General features: G+C 37.6%; 2 protein-coding genes and 2 pseudogenes across 4 annotated transcripts in view; 3 read left to right on the top strand and 1 right to left on the bottom strand.

Moving 5' to 3' along the window:
- The window catches only part of LOC148721943 (uncharacterized), a 547,091-nt pseudogene that overhangs the window by 498,576 nt on the left and 27,565 nt on the right, over nucleotides 1-20,950 (top strand). The window lies entirely within an intron of this gene.
- Nucleotides 34-11,107, bottom strand: LOC111343699 (uncharacterized). Of its 2 annotated transcripts, XM_088735831.1 has the most exons (9): nucleotides 10,360-11,107; nucleotides 7,759-7,842; nucleotides 6,312-6,395; nucleotides 5,282-5,395; nucleotides 3,862-3,903; nucleotides 3,263-3,343; nucleotides 2,838-2,897; nucleotides 1,656-1,958; nucleotides 34-1,191 (listed from the first exon to the last, which is right to left on the bottom strand). In XM_088735831.1, exons 1-9 carry the CDS (start codon nucleotides 10,979-10,981, stop codon nucleotides 896-898), a joined length of 1,686 nt encoding a protein of 561 aa, XP_088591957.1. In that variant the 5' UTR covers nucleotides 10,982-11,107; the 3' UTR covers nucleotides 34-895. The 2 variants fall into 2 exon arrangements, with proteins under 2 accessions (XP_088591957.1, XP_088591958.1); XM_088735832.1 differs by lacking the exon at nucleotides 2,838-2,897 and having other exon boundaries at nucleotides 10,360-11,106.
- On the top strand, nucleotides 11,216-15,850 carry LOC111343701 (uncharacterized). Its single transcript, XM_088735833.1, has 2 exons — nucleotides 11,216-11,815; nucleotides 14,323-15,850. Exons 1-2 carry the CDS (start codon nucleotides 11,321-11,323, stop codon nucleotides 15,358-15,360), a joined length of 1,533 nt encoding a protein of 510 aa, XP_088591959.1. The 5' UTR covers nucleotides 11,216-11,320; the 3' UTR covers nucleotides 15,361-15,850.
- On the top strand, nucleotides 18,052-18,871 carry LOC148721964 (uncharacterized; annotated as a pseudogene).

Below are 20,950 nucleotides of genomic sequence, written 5' to 3' on the forward strand. Positions count from 1 at the left end.
TATGGTAAACAACTTCGTTCCCACGGTCGTCCGTTTACAAATCAACATATTCATTAAACCGCAATGTTTTCCTTCGCTACAGATGATTAGCTAATTAATTAGTAGAAGGAAAGTATTCATATATTTTCTAACCCATGTTGGTAAAATCTTTTTTATCTGTTATTCATAAAAGTAAAATAGGTAATTGATTAGTATATCTATACCACAAGTTCTAAACTCAACATCTGTATCTCTGTTGAATTCACGATTGGTGAGTATGGAAATTAATCAAAAATCAATAACAGCTTAATACATATATTTTTTACGGTTAAGTGGGCTACTTTCCCTCAGTAGGAAAACATAGCAGTTACACTACTTGTAAAGTAAGACCGCCATGGAAATAGGGGATAATGACATCTAGCTTATTGTAGTTTCATTAAGTGAGTTATGAAAATATATTTTTCCACTCATTTCCCCAACACCAAAATAATGAAGCTCTTAAAATGCTTCTAAATAGGATATGCGTTAATTTTATTGTTTAACAATACTTAAAGGTATTTTGAATGTACCAGCTTCAAATGTGTGTAAAACTATGGCACAAGTCACAAGTGAACATTAAAACAACAACAAAAATAAAAATATCACAGGAACACTTGGATTTTGGTGGCCACTAGTGTATGGAGAGACCCAGTAACAGATCCAGAAAGATGATCACACCCCCTCCCCGACACTGCGCCATCAAATTTGTGATTCTTTTTATGAAAAGAGTCTGTAAACAAAATTCTTGCAACAACAAGATTGCATGTTACTACCTAAGATGAAGTATGTAAAATTTAATTAACTCGAAATATTTCTTAAAATATTTATTTTAGGACTAAAGGTTAGGGCTCCATTAGTTCACTCTTATGTTGCCTTTTCAGTGGTGTTTCTTGAGACACAAGTCCGTTACAACTCTACTCAAATTGACGGTGCGGTCATATAAGGCTTGTGCAAGGGCACAGTAAGAGGCATTCTTCCCATTTTTGTTCCTCCATGCTCTTAGTATTTGATAGGACTGCTCGGGTGCGTCTTTTGGGTTTTCCTCCTCGATATCATCCAATCGATCATCTCTTAACCCAAGTGCTCTGCCGAGTCTTTTGCGTTTTCCCTTAACGTCATGAGATATGGCTTGTAAAGCTCTGTCATCAATTGGTCCTTCCTTCAGGTTACTTGCTTCATATTGAACAAACCAGAAAAAACACGTATAAGTGGAGAAATGTAACTTATGATATATTAAAAATAGACAAGTAAAGTGAATTTCTGAAAAGGTTTAAGTTTCCTACAGAGGTTCAGAATATGTACTCAACTGGACATAAATGCACGACTGTCAACCACCATAACATAATAAGATGCCACATTCAGTAATCTACGTTGAAGGACATTAATTATGAACAGATGGATAGATTATATGTTTCTGTTGTCAATTATAGGTCCGTAATTAAGTAAAGCACCTCCCTAAATTTTCAATAGTATATTTAGGGTTTAAAATAGCAGGTGTTGCGGCCCTATGAAAAACAATTTCTATCAGTTTGCTTGACCTAAATGGGATCATGGTTGAAATGAGGGAAGTACTGTTAATGGGAGATCTCAATGGTGAGGCTTAATGCAAAGAGCTCAAGAAATATCCTGCAACTTACGCAACTCCACTTCTTTCTTCACGGGTGGATCCTTTTTCATTATACAATAATCGTCACGAATCGATTCAAGCTCGTGCTCTTTTAGGGCAAATGCAAGATTGTAAAATGAGGCACCACCGCGCTGCCACCAAGTTTTCAGCATCTTATAATACCGCTCGTAAACCTCATTGTTGTCTTTGTCGATACTTTGGATATCCGCTTCTGTTAGATTTAAACTTTTCCCAAAAGTTTTCCACTGCACGTTGCCTTCCAGGTCCAAGGCAAGGTATGGAAACCATTCTGGAGGAACTTTACCACTTCTGACTTGAAGGAAACAAATTGAATTTGACTTTGAGTGAATTTCTGTGACAATACTAATTGAGACTTCTTTGTTCCCTGACTTCTTTAATCTTTGGGATATTGACCCATTGCATGTGTCACTTCTAGAATATTTCCCCCCCTTTTTTGATTGTTAGTAACAATTAAGTAAATGAAATCTGCAATATTTTGAAGAAAATTCCTTAATATGGGGAACAATCATATGGCTTTGTTCCTCAATTGCTAGTAGGCACGGTTCTAAACCTTGTTTGAAGCTTGAATTTTTCCATGCATCTTTTCCTGCAATTTCTTCTATTGAAAGGAACATATTGTTAGTGGTTATGTCATTTCTAATCCATGCACTGAATAAATCTCTCTCCGGTGGGTAGCGCAGTAAGTTTTGCTAACACTTATCCACTGGATAGCGATGTGTCTGTTTGATAGCGTTATATCCACCCTTCATACAACTGGGCCCGGAATGAAAAATTCACTTGACAGCACTTGTGCTTGGAAAGTTCAAAACCATAACTACTGTAAATTAACAGTGGTCAAGTAATGGTGCCATGCAAATTAGTCCCAGGGTGTCACCGTGATTGCTCTACACATGATGATTACTACCACGGAACAGATTAACAGTTAAAGCAACCTCTGACAATTTTTTTTTCTTGTTAAGAGTGAATCAATTCTTAATTTCTTCACTAATTTTACATTCATTTGTGATATATGTTGGATTTTAATAACGCATTTGTCGTTGATAATAGTGTTATTGATAATAATGCCCTATTTTGAAAGGTTTAACGTGTGATACATAGAGGATATTACACGGTGGCGAGAATATATTAGTTTTTTTACGTGATTGGATGATGACAAAAGGTGACCTCTTACATTTCTCAGTAGACTCAAAAGCAGGGAATGTTTCATTAATGGAGGATGACTTCTTGCGGCCTATGTAAAACACATAATATTTAAGGAAATATGCCTTAAAAATCCATTTATATTATAGTAGATACATCAGTCTGTTATTTTGCCTCACAATACCAAATTAAGTTGAGAAGAAAAAACACCGATTAAAACAAAGAACAATCTAAAGGGGTATTAAAAGGCAAGGTAATAAATGTTTATAATAGCACCCAAGAATCAAGCATGTGGAAAGTTTGTCCACGAGCAAACATTTCTCCAGCCAGCTATCATCTCCAGAGTTTTAACCCCCTGTTTTTGAATATTAATGAGGAACTAACTACGAGTAGCTCATCAGATGGTTAATATAAGCAATCAAATACTGTTTACATTCTGTTAAAAAGGAATTTTACCCGACACGAATTTTCCCAGCTCGTCCCCCAATTCTCTCTCCTGATTGTCACTGTCAGATTGATCTGATGCTGGTACTGGAGCTGCAAAAAAACAAACAAACAAACAAAATATTCAGTTGAGAGAAGTTCACATCTACCTTGGTTCTTGGACTGGTCAAACCAGTGTTTTTTATTTCTACTCCGTCCTACTGAGAGTGATCATTAATTGTGAGGTCAGGAGTGTTAATGCTTTTACTGTATGTTTGAGTAACAATTCCGAACATATAACCTTGTTTGTTAATCAAAGGTTTAAAATTTATCGCGATCAAATTACTTACTTACTGACTAACTGTAGTCAAAAAGCTTCTCCTTTTTACCCAACTCCAAGGTAGTATTATCAGTCACTTCTTTTTCATTCAAGAAATGGTTGCATACAATGACCATTCCTTACCATTTTGGGATACAGTCACATATCTGACACTTTGTAATATAGCCTTCAAAATAAAGTGCTGCTGAAGGGTAAACCTAAGAAAGTAATTTTGATTTAATATTCCTAAACCCTATGCCTCTGATAAGCTCACAAACTCCCTAACTCTTAACTTTACTCTCAATGATTGCACCTGTCAGCTTTTCATGATTCTGGGTAGTTAGTCCAATGGGGCCTAAAAGGAAACAAACATTTATGTTGTAGATGATATTATTAAAAACTGGATCATTGGATAATGCAATTCAAGACTTTTTATTGGCTTAGCCATTATGGTATATGAGCCAATATGCCATAATCTAATATCTGTACATTGTAACATCTGGTTTCTTCTTACAAAATAAAGTCGAGAAGATTTGTCTAATATCTTGGGAGTATTTTTTTTTTCATAAAACAATTATTCCACTCGAGCTTGTTAGATATGGGATGATTATAGCCAACTCGGCACTACGCGCCTCGTTGGCTATCTATCATCTCATATCCAACACGCGCTCGTAGAATAATTACTGTTAAATATGTGATAATATATGATAATGTATAAAAAATAGTTATAGCAATATTACTTGGTATGAATACATACAAAAATAACCAGGAAAATTCTCCCCACAAGAAATGAGTTTTTACACATTCATAAGTGTGACCTTAAAATTCTTAAAGTGTCGTGGGAATTTAGCCATGCTGACTATCAAGAACTCCTTTCAGTATATATCTTTTCCCCTCCATGATTAGATGGAGAAAAAAATGCAACCAAAAATAAGAAAGCTCTTGAACAGAATTAAGTTTACACCATTCACTGTATTACAGGAACATCTCTTGATACCAATTCAAAACATTGCTTTATAAATTTCCCTCCCTCCAGATAGTTTAAAGCTGCACTAAATGAATTCAGCTTAAATTTATTTCCTGGGGTTAGCTGGACTTGCTCCAAAATTTAACTGTACATGAAGTGAAATTTGATTTCTTCAAAAATATCCAGTAGCTGCATTCCATTATTCAAATTCAAGTACTCTTGTTTGATATTTGTAGTGTGACCAAGTTATAGTTACATTTAAAATCATAGCATTCTCACTTTTCAAACATGCACTATGGCATTGTAAAGTGTTACCATTAACTGCTGCTTATGAGCCATGGACTTACAAAGCTTTGTAAGGGGTTTGTAGGAGAGCTTATAAACAGAGGAGCAAATCCACAAGGGCTGGTTTATAACTGGAATAGTAAAAGCACAATAATTCTTCAAATTTTCTATCTGAAGTACCAGTAGTGCATAGTTCATAATTCTCAAAAGAGAAAAGGCTAAGAAGGCACAAAATTCTGGGGGAAGGGCTTATAATTGAATGTACTTTTTGTGTACTAGTAGATAAGTGGGCATACAAATGGGGAAGGGGGGGCTCATAAATGAGATGCTTATAAGCAGCAGTCAATGATAAACACACCTCTACATCACCATTAAAAATTGCTAGGAATTAAGATTTGATTGTATGATTTCTTCAGCAAAAAAATAAAAAATGGATTGAGTCTGTTTTGTGTAAAAATTACACACAATGAAAATTACATACCAGAGGCATCTGGGGTTTCTAGAACACAGCCACTGTCTTTGTCTTTAATTGATCTGACTTCACCAGTCCCACCTTCACAAGGATCCTTCTCTTCATGATCTGTTCCACTCATACCTTTTATAAGAAAAAGCCGAATCATACTCCAATACATGCTAAAAATTGTATTTCCAAAACTTAAATACATTTCATTTATCAAGTACTACATTATAGTTCTTAAGTTCTTAAGCCACATGGATTGAGCCATGCAAATGAACAAGAAATCCTTTCATTACTTTAAATCCCCCTCCATAATTGAACTCATACACTTTTTGAGAATTTAATGACAATTGTACACATGAGCCCATGATTGGACAGAAAAAACTGACAATCAAAAATAAAAGGCTGTTGAACATAATTCAATTTGTGCCATTGACAACCGCATTACTAAGAAATTGTTGTGCACCTGAGACATCCAAGAGTTTCCACTATTGGAAAATATACTGGAGACTGCTCCCATGGCTGACAAACCCAGACAAGAGCGCCGTGCAGGAAAGGGAAACAGGCACCCTTCACTCTGGATTCTGGATAAACAGTGGAAAGAGTAAGGGAAGGGGGCAGGAAAAACTGCCTGGAAAATGAGTTACCACTCCAAACAACCCTGAAAATTCACACTCAAAGCTTTTCCCTTCAAAAATGTACTTAAATGGTCACGACCCATGCATCAGTATCAGATAGACCAGGAATTTCACTTCAGCCTTAAATTTTCTTGCCCCTAGACAGTTAAAAGCTCCACAATTCAGCTAAGACAGGGCTTGACACTAACTTTCCAACCTACTAGCCAAGTGACTAATGACAACTTACATGTTTCAACAATTTCAGTTTGTTTACTAGCCAAACTTGTTAGTGCATATCAAAAACCACTAGCTTAAACTGAATTTCTACTAGTCTGTGGCTAGTTGGCTACTGTTAGTGTCAAGCCCTGATTAGATTTCTTTCCTGGCCTTCACTGGGTAATTAGGATAAAAAATAACACACAATGAAAATTACGTACCAGCAGAATCTTGAGTATCTTGATCATAAAGATTGCTTTTGTCTTCACCATTCCCACTCTCACTTGGATCCTTGTCTCTATGACCTGTTGCATGAATACCATTTATAGAAAAAAGAACTATTACATACATGCTGATATTTAAACTGGATTTTACAAAACAAAACTACTTCCTTCTTTTATCAGGTAGATTTTAGAAACTGTTTTAATCGTTACTACTGAGAGTTCTTACTGCGATCATGACACCTTAATTACTAGTTGAACAACCTTAAGTAACTACCTTTCACAGATTTCAAAAAAAGAAATTTACTTCTTTGAGAAGTGTCAATTACTAAACTTACATTTGAGTGACAAAAAATTATTTGCAAAGACCTTAGAAAGGATTGCAGTTGCCTTTAGTGGTATATAATTTTGGAAACTCACTTTCACCAAGCAAGCACTTTACCCACAAAGGAAATTAAATTCAAAGCTTTAAATGTACCATTAGGCTAGTGTTTCTCCCACAGTTTGGATATAATGGGTATGATAATTTGCTCAATAAGACTGTCACTATCCGAGAAACTTAAAACTGTGTTTGGTAAGCTTGACAAAAAACAAATAAAGGAGGCAAGTTTCTAAAGAAACTGTGGTTCTGTGTGGGTGGGGGTAACAAGGTAATTTGGTTTTATCAACTAAGTGGAAATTGTAAATTGGCTGCAGTAAAGAGTTAAAAAGCAGAATGATGTTTCAAGCATTGGCCCTTCCTCAGAGTGAATGACAAAGGGTTAATGCTTGAAACGTCAGCTTCTTAACTCTTTACAGTGGCCAATTTACACTTCCAACTTAGTTGATAAAACCAAATTACCTTGACAAAAAACGGTTCATTTGAAGGCTTTAACCTGGTACTAAAACAATTAGCCTACAAACACTGATAAAACATATTGACTCTCTGATACAATGGATATATGAAAGGGAAACAGGCACCCTTCACTCTGGATTCTGGATGAACAGTGGAAAGAGGAAGGGAAGGGGGCAGGAAAAACTGCCTGGAAAATGAGTTACCACTCCAAACAACCCTGAAAATTCACACTCAAAGCTTTTTCCTTCAAAAATGTACTTAAATGGTCACGACCCATGCATCAGTATCAGATAGACCAGGAAATTTCACTTCAGCCTTAAATTTCCTTGCCCCCAGACAGTTAAAAGCTCCACAATTCAGCTAAGACAGGGCTTGACACTAACTTTCCAACCTACTAGCCAAGTGACTAATGACAACTTACATGTTTCAACAATTTCAGTTTGTTTACTAGCCAAACTTGTTAGTGCATATCAAAAACCACTAGCTTAAACTGAATTTCTACTAGTCCGTGGCTAGTTGGCTACTGTTAGTGTCAAGCCCTGATTAGATTTCTTTCCTGGCCTTCACTGGATAATTAGGATCTATAAATAACACACAATGAAAATTACGTACCAGCAGAATCTTGAGTCTCTTGATCATTAAGATTGCTTTTGTCTTCACCATTCCCACTCTCACTTGGATCCTTGTCTCTATGACCTGTTGCATGAATACCATTTATAGAAAAAAGACCTATTACATACATGCTGATATTTAAACTGGATTTTACAAAACAAAACTACTTCCTTCTTTTATCAGGTAGATTTTAGAAACTGCTTCAATCGTTACTACTGAGAGTTCTTACTGCAATCATGACACCTTAATTACTGGTTGAATAACCTTAGGTAACTACCTTTCACAAATTTCAAAAAAAGAAATTTACTTCTTTGAGAAGTGTCAATTACTAAACTTACATTTGAGTGACAAAAAATTATTTGCAAAGACCTTAGAAAGGATTGCAGTTGCCTTTAGTAGTATATAATTTTGGAAACTCACTTTCACCAAGCAAGCACTTTACCCACAAAGGAAATTAAATTCAAAGCTTTAAATGTACCATTAGGCTAGTGTTTCTCCCACAGTTTGGATATAATGGGTATGATAATTTGCTCAATAAGACTGTCACTATCCGAGAAACTTAAAACTGTGTTTGGTAAGCTTGACAAAAAACAAATAAAGGAGGCAAGTTTCTAAAGAAACTGTGGTTCTGTGTGGGTGGGGGTAACAAGGTAATTTGGTTTTATCAACTAAGTGGAAATTGTAAATTGGCTGCAGTAAAGAGTTAAAAAGCAGAATGATGTTTCAAGCATTGGCCCTTCCTCAGAGTGAATGACAAAGGGTTAATGCTTGAAACATCAGCTTTTTAACTCTTTACAGTGGCCAATTTACGCTTCCAACTTAGTTGATAAAACCAAATTACCTTGACAAAAAACAGTTCATTTGAAGGCTTTGACCTGGTACTAAAACAATTAGCCTACAAACACTGATAAAACATATTGGCTCTCTGATACAATGGATATATGAAGTTCACATATTTGCGGTATTAAATACGTATGATGCATGATCCTTCGCAGTAGATAGCGCTATTTATGCAATAGCGAAAATCAGACCTGAAAAAAATCAGGCCTGTACGGGATTCGAACCACTGACCTCTGCGATACTAGTGCAGTGCTCTACCAATTGAGCTAACAAGCCAACTGGGAGCAGGCTGTTAAGTTGATTCGTAATTCATAACTTCATATATCCATTGTATCTGATTTATCATCGTGGGTTTATTAAGAATCAACTTAACGGCCTGTTCCCAGTTGGCTTGTTAGCTCAATTGGTAGAGCGCTGCACTAGTATCGCAGAGGTCAGTGGTTCGAATCCCGTACAGGAATGATTTTTTTCAGGTCTGATTTTTGCTATTGCATAAATAGTGCTATCTACTGCGAAGGATCGTGCATCATACGTATATTGGCTCTCTGTTAGTTACAGATCTTTATCAGAAAGTTGTAGACTGAGATATTTTGTAGATGTGTCGGAACTTTGAAATGTCTCACCCAAAGGCTTTGATTAAAAAAAAAAGGGTTTTAAAGTGACTACTCTATTGTATATATGCTTTTCAGGTAACTTACATTACATATGAACAACTCATTGGGACATGAACAAAGATCAATTGAAGACTACAGGTGCAATCCATAATCCAAATGTCTGAACAGATGGAACCCAGCATGTAACAGTTTTAACAATTACACACTAGATGGGATATTTCTACTGTATCCTGAAATCTGACTTAGATCTGTGAACTTATTTACAGAGAAAATCTGATTTGCAATCCTGATCTTCCTCCTAACCGCCTCCCGGTTAGCTCAACCGCCTCCCGGTTAGCTCAACCACCTTGCGGTTAGCTCAATGGATAGAGCGCAGGACTGTTGTGCGGGAGATTGAGGGTTTGAGCCGCAGCCAGACCAACACTCAAGGTCTTAAAATAACTGAGAAGAATATGCTTCCTTTCTGTAACATCAAGAAATGGTTAGATATTCTAGTCTTCTCGGATAGGGACGAATAAATGGAGGTCCCGTCTCCTGCAGGGTTAGGGGTAGGAGACGTTAATTTCCCACGCACGAGTATACCGTGTGACAGATGTCCTCCCCTGGGGTGGGTTGGGTGGGTGCTTACAGGGCCGTTCTGAAAACCACTTCTGTGAGAACACACCCTGTCTAAAGATTATTATCTATCTGTCTAAAGATTATTATTAAAAACTAGATCATTGGATAATGCAATTCAAGACTTTTTATTGGCTTGGCCATTATGGTATATCAGCCAATATACCATAATCTACAAATATGGTAAGCGTACGTGTCAGCTTAAAATTAAAAGGGAGCTAAAAATTTAATAAAATTTAATAATTTAATTCAATGTTTTTAATAAAACAATTATTCCACGAGCGCGCGTTGGATATGAGATGATTATAGCCAACGAGGCGCGTAGTGCCTCGTTGGCTATAATCATCTCATATCCAACAAGCACGAGTGGAATAATTGTTAATTATCTATCTCTAAACACCATATATTAATTGAAACCTTTGCAATCGTAATAGACCTCTTTCAGCAGCTTAATTGCAAAATAAGATAGGCAAAACAGACATAATACAACAAAGGTTCTTGGAACTCAGTGTCATGAGCCATCTTAACTTACCAAGTTCTGTCTGTGTTATGAAATAGGGAACAAGTTGTCCATCAGCGTCCTCTCCTACAACACCAATCACACCCTCTGTTGTAATAATAGGGGATCCAAGAACAACAAACTTCTCGATGATACTTTTCTCCCCCTTGAAAGATTTCAGTTCATACTTTTTCTTTTCGCAGTTGTACTCGAATTTAAATTTCAACGATTTGTTGCTTCCGATAAACGACTGTGCCCAGACATCTTTATCGATTACGTCATCACTTCTTGGAATAATCAACTTAAGGATGTTAGAATCAGTTGTAGTCTTGAGCGTCTCAGACGCGTTGCTACCTTTAAGAGCCTTCACTGAAATAAACGAACAGTTGCCAGATCGCTTAATCGCTGATATATCTAGCCGATATTTCTTCTCTTCGTTGTGAAAGTTTCTCGAGCCCCGATGCAATTTCACTGACTCGATAAGGGCACGATCATCCTCTTTGAAAACACCCTCCCAAGTTAGCAAGTACTGCTTCCCTCCCACATCAATGGCACATGCCATTCCTCTTGTTTGGTAAATAGGAACCTGACCACAGATAACCTCTCTCACTGCAAAGATGGCTTTTTCGGGATTTTTTAGTCGGGAATAATCCATCGTCTTGCTCAAAACGCGGCCTCGTGAAACTCCGTAAGATTGCAAAAGCTCCTAACAATGGTGTAGTAACACTAACTTGTCATTCTTTCTCAGCGTACTTATATTTCAGGTGTATCCTCTGACATTTGGTGTACACTCCATCGGCCTGGGAGGCAATTAATAGCGGAAATAGAGCAAGTTGTCTAAGTGGTCAGCAGTAAGTCTTTCCCAGACCTTCAGCGTTTCTTATTCGTCTGCTTTTCCGTTAATAGCTGTCTCCTTCAGACTACTAGCGGTTCCTTATCGAACATTCCTGAAAGACTGAGACTGTGTTGTTTTTGTTCCCGCGAGAAAGTCACCATGGTTCCACGTTCGTTGTGTATCAAGCTGACAGTCATCTTTGCGATCGTTGGATTGAGTTTTGAGTTCATTCTTGGAACCTGCATTGAACGCGACGACCAAATACAGAAGTATTTGACGTCTTCCGAGCCTCCTTTTGACAATTATTTCAACATATCGAGGGCTGTATATCCCTCTGTGAATCTACCTTCTTTACTGATCGACATCACGGTGAAATTCCTGAAGACAGCTGGCGCAAATTCAAACGGAAGTAACAGTACTAATACTTCAAAGGAAAATGTTTCTCGATCAACATTTGAAATCAGGAAATTTAATTGGAGTATGTCGTGCCTATACGTCAGCGGAGGAGAAATCAGCTTGATTTCCATGAATTGGTTTTCCTTAGGGGCGATTTTTCCAAACAGAAGACAAAGTGAATTGCACATAACATTACCAGAATTCTGCAGACACTCTCCTGAGGAAATTGAAGACACCATGATATACTTCCTTTCCACGGTAAATAATCATTCCATACTGAGTAGTGTTTTGCTTTCCAGATTTAGTTTCCTAGTTTAACTTTCTCCAAAGAAAGCGAAGGAGTCGCCTACAAACTAGCTCCGGTTAGAGGTTGATTTGTATAATGCGGTCAGTGGACCGAGGCGAGGGGGGGAGGGGGGGAGGGGGCGAAGGAAGAAGGTAAAATAAGTCAGCTATACTCTTTCCCTTACCCTCCTGACTCTTTCTCTTCCAGCTTTCCTCTTCGCCGCTTACTCGCGTGTTCAAAGGTGCGTCATCAAGTCGGCAAAATTTTCCTCTCATCAATCGGAAATCTCTGTTTCTTAATTTAATTGTCTAATTTAATTTACTCCATTTTCACTGCATTATTTGCAGTGGGGAAGGACTAGAAAGAAACATACGAACCATTCGTGCTAGTCCACCCTCCCACCCATCTCACCCCAGGGGAGGACATCCATCACACAGTAATCTCGTGTGTGGGGAATTTACGTCTCCTACCCCAACCCTACAGGAGACGGGACCTCCATTTATTCGTCCCTATCCGAGAAGACTAGAATATCTAACCATTTCTCGATGTTATAGAAAGGTAGCAAATTCTTCTCAATTATTTTAAGACCTTGAGTGTTGGTCCGGCCAGGGCTCGAACCCTCGACCTCCCGCACAACAGTCCAGCGCTCTATCCATTGAGCTAACCGGGAGGCGGTTTTTCTGCAAAGATTGTGTGATAACGCGTCATGATTAATAATGGTAATACGACCGAGTGATGACTGATAAACAAAATCAGACGGCCGCGAAGCGGGAGTCCGATTTGTCAATCACGAATATGATTACCAATTAATCCTAACCATTACAATTTCCGAAAGAAAACAAAAAAACATTTGGGGAAAATCTAAAGTAAAAAATTCCCTTCTTGGAAGTTCCCCAGTTTTCTACGATAAGTGGATGTTGCCATGGCTATCGTGATCAATTTTCCAATTTCCTTTCCTTATATAACGTCACTGAACTTATAATAATTTGCATTTGATAATGGTGACATGTCTTCGCAGAAAAGTGATGTTTTAATCTCAGATTGTGATCGATACCTATGATATAAATGTTTCAAGGTTTACTTAGAGGCCTTTTAAATCTTTGCAATGACTCAGCCCATTCACCTCTCTGTGTGCCAACCTATCAATAACAAACTTCAACGACGACAAATTGACAATGGTAGAAATAAAATGGTCGTCCGTTAGATCCCTGCCAAATAATTCTTTCAGAATTAAAAGCTGAAAGCGTGCACGAAGCTCGTTACTCGAGGATGCAAATTATGACCTTCAAAGAAACTACTCTAGGAACGTTTACAGTTGATGAAGTTTAATATTGCGTGATTTTTCCTCAAATCATATACCAAAGTGTCCCAAACGCACCAGACTGTCTACCCATCAAGTTTTTTTTCAAGTTACTTAAAAAATACTTTCTTCCAGCTACCGTAAAATTTACCGTGAACTGATGAAATGACGGGCGTGATTAGTGCTGGGACAAGCATAAATGGGGTCCCTACCGACGCAGCACCACAGTTTCTTTAGAAACTTACCCCCTTTGTAAATGGGGTAAGTTTGACCTATCATATCCCTTAAACAAACACGGTACCCTTTTTTTATTATTTTATTTTTCGAAACAGACATTGGTAGCTAACATTTAAGGACAGTTTGAAAGACATTGTTCGATAACTTTTTTTTTTCTGAGGAGTTATCTCAATTGAAAATTGCTCTGATCAACAATTGTTTGACTTGTCCTCTGCGGCACAACAGTTACTATAGGTAATCACATGAATTCGAGTGCAATTTGGAATAAATCAGCACGAGTGAATTTTTTCCAAAGGTTAATCAAATTGCACGAGCCCTTAGGGCAAGTGCAGTTTGCGGTCTTTGATTTACCGTATTGCCTTGAATAAGCGCCCATGCTCGAATAATAGCCCACGCTAGAATAAGCGTCCCCACCCCGAATAAGCTTCCACACCCCTAATAAGCGCCCTCCTCCGTACAAGCGCCCACTCTTTAAGCAAAAATGTCTTAAAAGTATCCCCCCTCTCTCCTACTTTTTCCATTTAGTAGGGATACAAAAAAAGCCTTTTCTATTCTTTTACTTATATATCAGTTTTTATCCTTCAGGTACAGCGAAAAAGTCTCTCTTCTGTTCCAGATATTTTTATCTCCATATGCCTTCAGAATTCCTCCATGTGCGTTAGCTGTTCCTTTTAATTTTTGTCCTATTGCTTGCTCCCTAGGGAAGGGTTCTACAGCAGCTTTAGAGAACTTAAAAAAGTTATTTCCCCTTCTTCACAGACTATTTTCGAAAAAAAAAAAAAAGAAACTAAGATAGAAAGAAAAAAAAAACAGCGCATAGGCGGCAAGTGACAACATTCATATTCTTACTACATCGGGTCTCGGATGTAGTTTGCAATGAATTGTATTTTACAGTGAAACGTTTGTGTCGATACAATAATGATTTTGATTATTGCTTTGTAGTTGCAGGATTTAGCGGTCAGTCCACTCGTTTTCGATCCGAGTCGGAACACAGTTGAGTGCGTCATTCCAGATCATGAGAAGGCTCCACATTTTCCTGGGCTGAAGAAACTTCTGCGCTGTTTGTGTTGGGTTTTGCCTTATATAAGCTTTGTCATGAGTACTTTTTCATCGCAGTGGGTGATAAAGAAGCTGAGAACATGGAACAAAGAGAAAATTTGGAACAAAACTGCAACAGTAATGATTTCATCTGTATTAATCTTTTTGGGGGGACTTACTGTAAACATTTGGGCACTTGCAAAAACTAAAGATTGTTGTGTCGGAGTGTTTTTGGGGTGGACATTGTTTGTGCTTTTCCGACGAGTAGCATGGTGTGCCCACATATACAGGAAAAACAATTTGAATATTTATGCATGCCTTAAGAGTCCTTACCGAGACCTAACCAATGGTCATGGATACTTGACTAGCAGAAACCCATATTCTTGTGTTTTTCTTTATCCAGCAATATTCATGGCATGTCATCACTTGCTATGGATTTTGCTTGGTATAATAACAGAACCATTTTGGGGTTTTACAATTTTAGTGGCTGTTATTGCTGTTTTCGCAATTTTTTTCTTCCTAGTTTCCGAGCTCTATGATGTTTTTTTCCCTCCTAAGCATGATGAAGAATCCGAGCCCAATAATTTTGGCGAAGCTAGGTATGATGAAGCATCAGAAGAGCCTAGTGCTGACCAAGGCAATTTTGTGATTATCATGTCTTGTATTCTTGCCTTTGCCATGGTGTCTGCGTTTGTGTTATTGTTGCTAATTTTGTTTGCAGTCGCACAGGTTTTTCTAAGCGAGAGTTTGATTTCTACATTGGTTCAAACCATTTTGACGTTTGTTGTAACTGCATGGTTTGGATGTTTGAGTGTCAAAGGAGGAGTTCATGAGAAAGTAGCAAAACAAAATAATCGTTCAGGAGGTGGAGAAGAGGAACGAAGTAATCGTTCGGGAGGTGGAGAAGAGAGCGGCATAAGCTTGCTTCCGAAAGCATCCTGAACCCTGGCTTTTAGCTCTTCTCTCCACGTAGGAACGCAGAATGAATACCGGCCAACTAAAGGGAAACCTGAAAAAATAGGAGCGGGGGATGACCCACCATTATCCTATCATCATCTTAGTGGCTCGATGCTTTAGAAACTAATGATAAGCACAGGTACGCGAAGTTAGCTGACTTAACCTACTCCCTTATCACTCTTTATTCATTAGGAAACAGGATTCAAAGTAGCTTTAAAAAAACCCTTTATTCGTGTTCTCCTCCTTCATTTCCGTCTAACTTTTAAAATGAATACTGAGGAAGTTTTATTTTAGCAGCTTAATCATGAATGTAGAACTGTAGATCAATCACTGCGGAGTTCTCGAGTCACACCCTAACTTTCAGTTAGTTTCTATTGGTTGTAATTTACTAGTGTTGTGATTCATGAACTGATTTTAGTTTTTAGATTGTAACTGTAGTCAATTTTAAACCGATAATAAAAGAAAGATACAAAGAGCTTTTCGCTATCATCAGCTGGTCGCTTGACCTAATATAACAAGTTTGTTTTACAAATTATTGTAGGGTTTCTATGGGTAGAATTCTTCTCTGCTGAGTCAATTTCGACTAGTCAAAGGGGGATTTTATTCTTAAAAAATGCAATTGTGAAACTCAAGGAAAACTATTTCATTCTTCCGATGACTGGAAGAAATTTACGACAGGACTATTTAGTCCTCGACCAATCAGAGGGTGTGCATCTTTATAATCACCGGAGCAATTATACTGATTTGGAATGTATTTTTCCCACTCCATACCCGCGGAAAATTGAATTTAGAACACCCTTTCAGGTCTAGTATCAAGTCTGCATATAAGTAACCCGAATAGCTACACGTACGATCATTATCTAAAGATTGTTTTCTCTTTAGAAGTTGTAATTCAAACGGCGCTAGATATATCGTTTTAATGTTCTTGATATAAAAAGAATAAAACAAGAGGACTATCAGTTCGCCAGATGTTGATATCCCTGCTCTGCAGAGTGACCTAGATCGATTGAGCATATGGCCAAATGGCAGATGCACTTCAATCCGGATAAATACGAGGTCATGCGTATTACACATAGAAAGGATAAAACTAAACCAATTTACTCGCTGGGGGGACAAGTTGGGTCGGTAGAGAACATTAAGGACCTTGGAGTAACCATCTCTTCAGACCTGTCCTGGGGCATGCATGTATCTGCAACGGTAAACAAGGCAAATATGGTACTAGGTATCATAAAGCGGTACGTGTTTTCGCAGCTCTATAAGTCACTGGCCAGGCCCATACTGGAGTATGCGGCTCCTGTTTGGAGTCCGTATTTGATTAAGGATATTACGGCTCTAGAAACGGTTCAACGAAGAGCTTCGCGACTAGCTTTAAGGGCAGAAACGAGGCGAAATGAATTACGAACACCGTTGTAGCTTACTATAATGGCAAACACTAGAAAAGCGGAGAGAATTTCTATCTCTGGTTCATAAGATGGTTTATAAGGTAGTTTTTGGTATCGATCACCTCTCTTTCCCAGATTTCTTTGTGTTTGCCAATAAGCGTACAAGAGCTAACCACGACTATAAACTTTACCTGAAAAGAGCAGTTTGTAATTGTTACAAATATTCTTTCTTCATTCGCATTGTGGAGAAATGAAATAGCTTGCCAGGATACATTGTCCACGCCGAATCATTGTCTGTCTTTAAGAGTAGACTTAAAATTTAGTTGAATAAATATTGAATATTTATTGAATCTGTAGCCACTATTTTATCTTTCGTGTGTTTTTAGTCAGGGAAATTGTTTTCATACAGGGCTAACCTCACGATTTTCCCTTTTCAGGATGTATTTTTCACATTTGCGTTGTAGCTTCCTGAATAAATGTTATGTTATGTTAGAGCTTTCACTCCCTCCTGTTATGTTTACTCGTTACACGCACAAACTAAAAGAAAGACTGGATTAGAGAACGAAATACGCAAACAAGATTCACAGTTTTGGGATAGACTGAAGCGCCAGCAATTGGAAATCTAACAATGGTATACATAGAAAAATAACTCGCCGAAATCCAACAAAGTCTACAAAAGGTCTACAAAGCAACGCGAAGCTCTCCGGGCGTTCTTAAGGTGACTGACATTATTAAATCTTGCGTAAAAACTGATAATGGTATACCTCCGAGCTAAACGAGATGACTACATAACTGTAGTTAAAGAAACAAAGTAAAAAAAAATCTCAATTTTAACTGTATGATAGTGCAAGACTTGATAACTTGAGCTCCATCCATTTCGAGCCTTTTGTAGCTCACGAGATCGATCAAATTCGATAGGGCTGTTGAGCTTTGGACGTGAATTCAAAACGTTTCAAGCTTTCAGTCTTTTTCAAATATACGTTCAAGACTAAGAAAAAATAAAAGCATCTCGAAGATGTGTCGTGGCTCCGGCAAAGCCTGAATATAACCAGCCAAATTAATCGAGCGCTTCTATGAGGGCTGCTTAATCACCAACTGAAAAGACTAAATCAAAGCTTAGTGGCGTATCTTGATCGTGTAGTATAGCTTATGTTTTCTCTCTTTCACAAGTGTTCGACTTCCATAGTGAACAAGGAAGATTGTTTTCGGTAATAGCTGAAAGTAATACAAGAGAAATTGTGTTTCATAGGTACACGAAAAGCCCTGGAAAAATCGCAGCAGTCAAACGTCACGCATGCTCAAGTGGATCACTTTTAGCCGGCCTTACGCCAATTTTCCTCCCAAAGTTTTAGGGAAACAGTATATAAGAATTAAAGCAGTCATTCCATCAGTTTCTGATCCGAGATTGAACACGGTTAAGCGCGCGATTGAAGCTAATGGGACAGCTCCACACTTTTCTGAGGTTAAGATAATTAGCGCATGGTTTTGTAGAGGAGTTCATTGTTTATCAGCATTGTCGTGAGTACTTTTTCATCACAATGGACAATAGTGAAGCAGCAGTCATGGCACGAAGGGAATAATCGGAACAAGATTGCAGCAGCTACGCTTCTTTCTTCAGTCCTTTTTATCGGGAGACTTTCCGGACTTTGACTACCAAGAACTTTTTCTCGTGTTTTGTACTTTATCCGGCAGTATTCATGGCGTGTCAACATTTGCTGTGGATTTTGCTTGGTATAATAACAGAACCATTTTAGGGTTTTACAGTTTTGGTGGCTGTTATTTCCGTTTGCGCTATATTTTTCTTCTTATATTCGGAGCTGTATAATGTTTATTCCACCGCTGGAGGCCTTAAAATATGCGGAATAAGATTTGTATTTCTAATGTCTCTCTTGCTCGTCCTAGCCGTCCTATCTGCATTTGTGTTGTTTATGCTAGTTCTGTTTGCAGTTGTACAGGTTTTTCTTAGGGCGAGTTTGATCTCGACATTGGTTCAGAATGCTTTGACGTTTGTTTTAACTGCATGGTTTGGATAGATGAATATTTCAAAATCAGGGGATCAAAGGCCTAGAAGGATGGAAAATGGAAAGGATGGTAACGGTAAACAATCAGAATAACCCTGAAATGGGCTGAAATACCATCCAGACTAGCATCCTATCCCACTCGCTTCATACTTCAGAAACTGATGATAATCACAGGTAGTTAGCAGACTTAAGCTTTGGCAGCCCTTATTACTCTTTGCTGTCACATTTACTCGATCTGGTACTCCTCCTCAGCCCCACCTACTTTTTTGTATGGAATTTTGAAGAATCGTTATTTTTATCGCCAACTGCAGAATTTTTAAGTCACACGTTAACTTTCAGTCAATTTTTTCTTTATCATATAAAAATGTCATAACATTGTGATTCATGAACTGTTTTAGGTTTTAGATCGTAGATGTAATCAATTTTTGTAATGATTATAAAAGAAAGATAAATGGATACAGGAACCTATCGTTATCCCCAGTCGCCTGCCATAGTATGATCAGTTCGTTTCACAAGTAATAGTTTTTTGTGTATAATAAAACCGTGGATAGCACTGATGGCGCGCTCTGATTGGCGGATGTTTAAACTCTGAAAGTCCTTTGCTAGTCACGTCCGAGCAATTAGCGGAAAATATCCTAATCGTTAAAGGAATAAAAGCGTTAAAAATCGTCTTTTTGTGGTATATAATCTCACCCCTATACTATGTAGTGTCGGTAGATAGTGGTGGATAGTTACCTTACCGTTTCGCGGCTCGGCAAACATCCACCACTAGCACCAGACACATTCTCTTCGGAAAATAGTGGTTAATATAAGCTGTGTACGGGTAAGTTTCATTTACTTCGTAATCAAATTCGAACCGCTGTCAGAATTTCTTTAAAAAAAAATAATTGTTAACCTCGATAGAAATTACAATCGAATCTTGACAACTCGAACCATCAGGGGAATTTGAAAAAGGTTCGAATTATCGGAAGCGCAAGTTATCGAGACTTGAAAACAAAGGATCGGAAATAAAGTAAAACTTGTTTTTACTGTTTTTTCTATTCATACAGTAAACATTTTAATAAATTTAATTGTAGAGAAGTCGAGTGAACTAGAACATGCATTAAGTTACTGCAAAAATCATAACGTAACGTGAATGTTTTGGACACCAGTACACAGCTTTTTATCTTTAATAAAATATCACAATGAAAGAAATTCGCGTGAATTGAGAACGGCTAGAATACCGAAAACAACGAATAAATATTCTTAAACATCCACACAAAAAAAATCGCTAAATTTTCCCGTGACACTATGATCATTATTTAAGGACAATTTTCTTTTGAGAAGTTGTAATTTAAAAAGAGCCAGATTTTAAAATTCCTGAAGGAAAAATGACCTTCAACACCCTCCTTTCATCTTTGAAAATACGCAACGTTTGTTATTATCCAGCTCGTTACATACACTGATTCTGAAAGAAAGAATGGATTGGAGAGGGAATTACGTATATACGCAAACCGAGATTCACAGTTTTGGAATGGAAAGCAGCAAATAAAAATATGAAAATAGGTATGAAAAGATTAGATAATAAAAAGGGAAATATATGGATTCCTCTCTTAGAATTGTATAATAATTATAAGATTTCCTCGCGTTTAATTTTATACCTTTTTCATTAGCTTTTGATCATTTTCATGTTGTATGGTATTGATGAAAGAGGACGTAATGATTTTTATAACATAATGAACATAGTGCGTATCGTCTGACTGATCAGTTCAGGAGTCCGAGCGGATGCTCTATTTAAACAATAGAGTGTTTCTTGTTGAGGAACTATTAGACCGATAGTTCCGAGACATAAACACTCTATTGTCTTTATTGTTCACCACTAATTTTTCTTCCGCGCGCCGGTTGAAAAACATTCAAACTTACTAAATGCAGATCAAACAAACATTTATTCACGCGTACAATTACACACACAAATGTCAATAATTCGCCACCGTACATTGGTTAAATAATACGTTCTAACTGTCAGAATTGAAACGTCACTTTTCCTCCGATATGCCTAGCTTCGCGGCCGTCAAACCATTCAAAATATTTTACGGATGAGAACTATCCATCCGGGTATTTACCGCGAATAGGCACTATTGGCTGATAGTGTCTCTCCACTGATGAACAATATCGCGTCACGTGATCAATTTA

The sequence above is a fragment of the Stylophora pistillata genome, chromosome 10 (assembly GCF_964205215.1).
Source record: "Stylophora pistillata chromosome 10, jaStyPist1.2, whole genome shotgun sequence".
NCBI classification, from domain to species: Eukaryota; Metazoa; Cnidaria; class Anthozoa; order Scleractinia; family Pocilloporidae; genus Stylophora; species Stylophora pistillata.

Coding starts and splice junctions, on each gene's coding strand:
- LOC111343699 (XM_088735831.1), bottom strand. CDS start 10,981: ATGGATTATTCCCGACTAAAAAATCCCGAAAAAGCCATCTTTGCAGTG. Junction 7,843..10,359: donor CATAACACAGACAGAACTTG/GTAAGTTAAGAT, acceptor TTCATGCAACAG/GTCATAGAGACAAGGATCCA. Junction 1,192..1,655: donor GAAGAAAGAAGTGGAGTTGC/GTAAGTTGCAGG, acceptor TTCAATATGAAG/CAAGTAACCTGAAGGAAGGA.
- LOC111343701 (XM_088735833.1), top strand. CDS start 11,321: ATGGTTCCACGTTCGTTGTGTATCAAGCTGACAGTCATCTTTGCGATC. Junction 11,816..14,322: donor TGATATACTTCCTTTCCACG/GTAAATAATCAT, acceptor ATTGCTTTGTAG/TTGCAGGATTTAGCGGTCAG.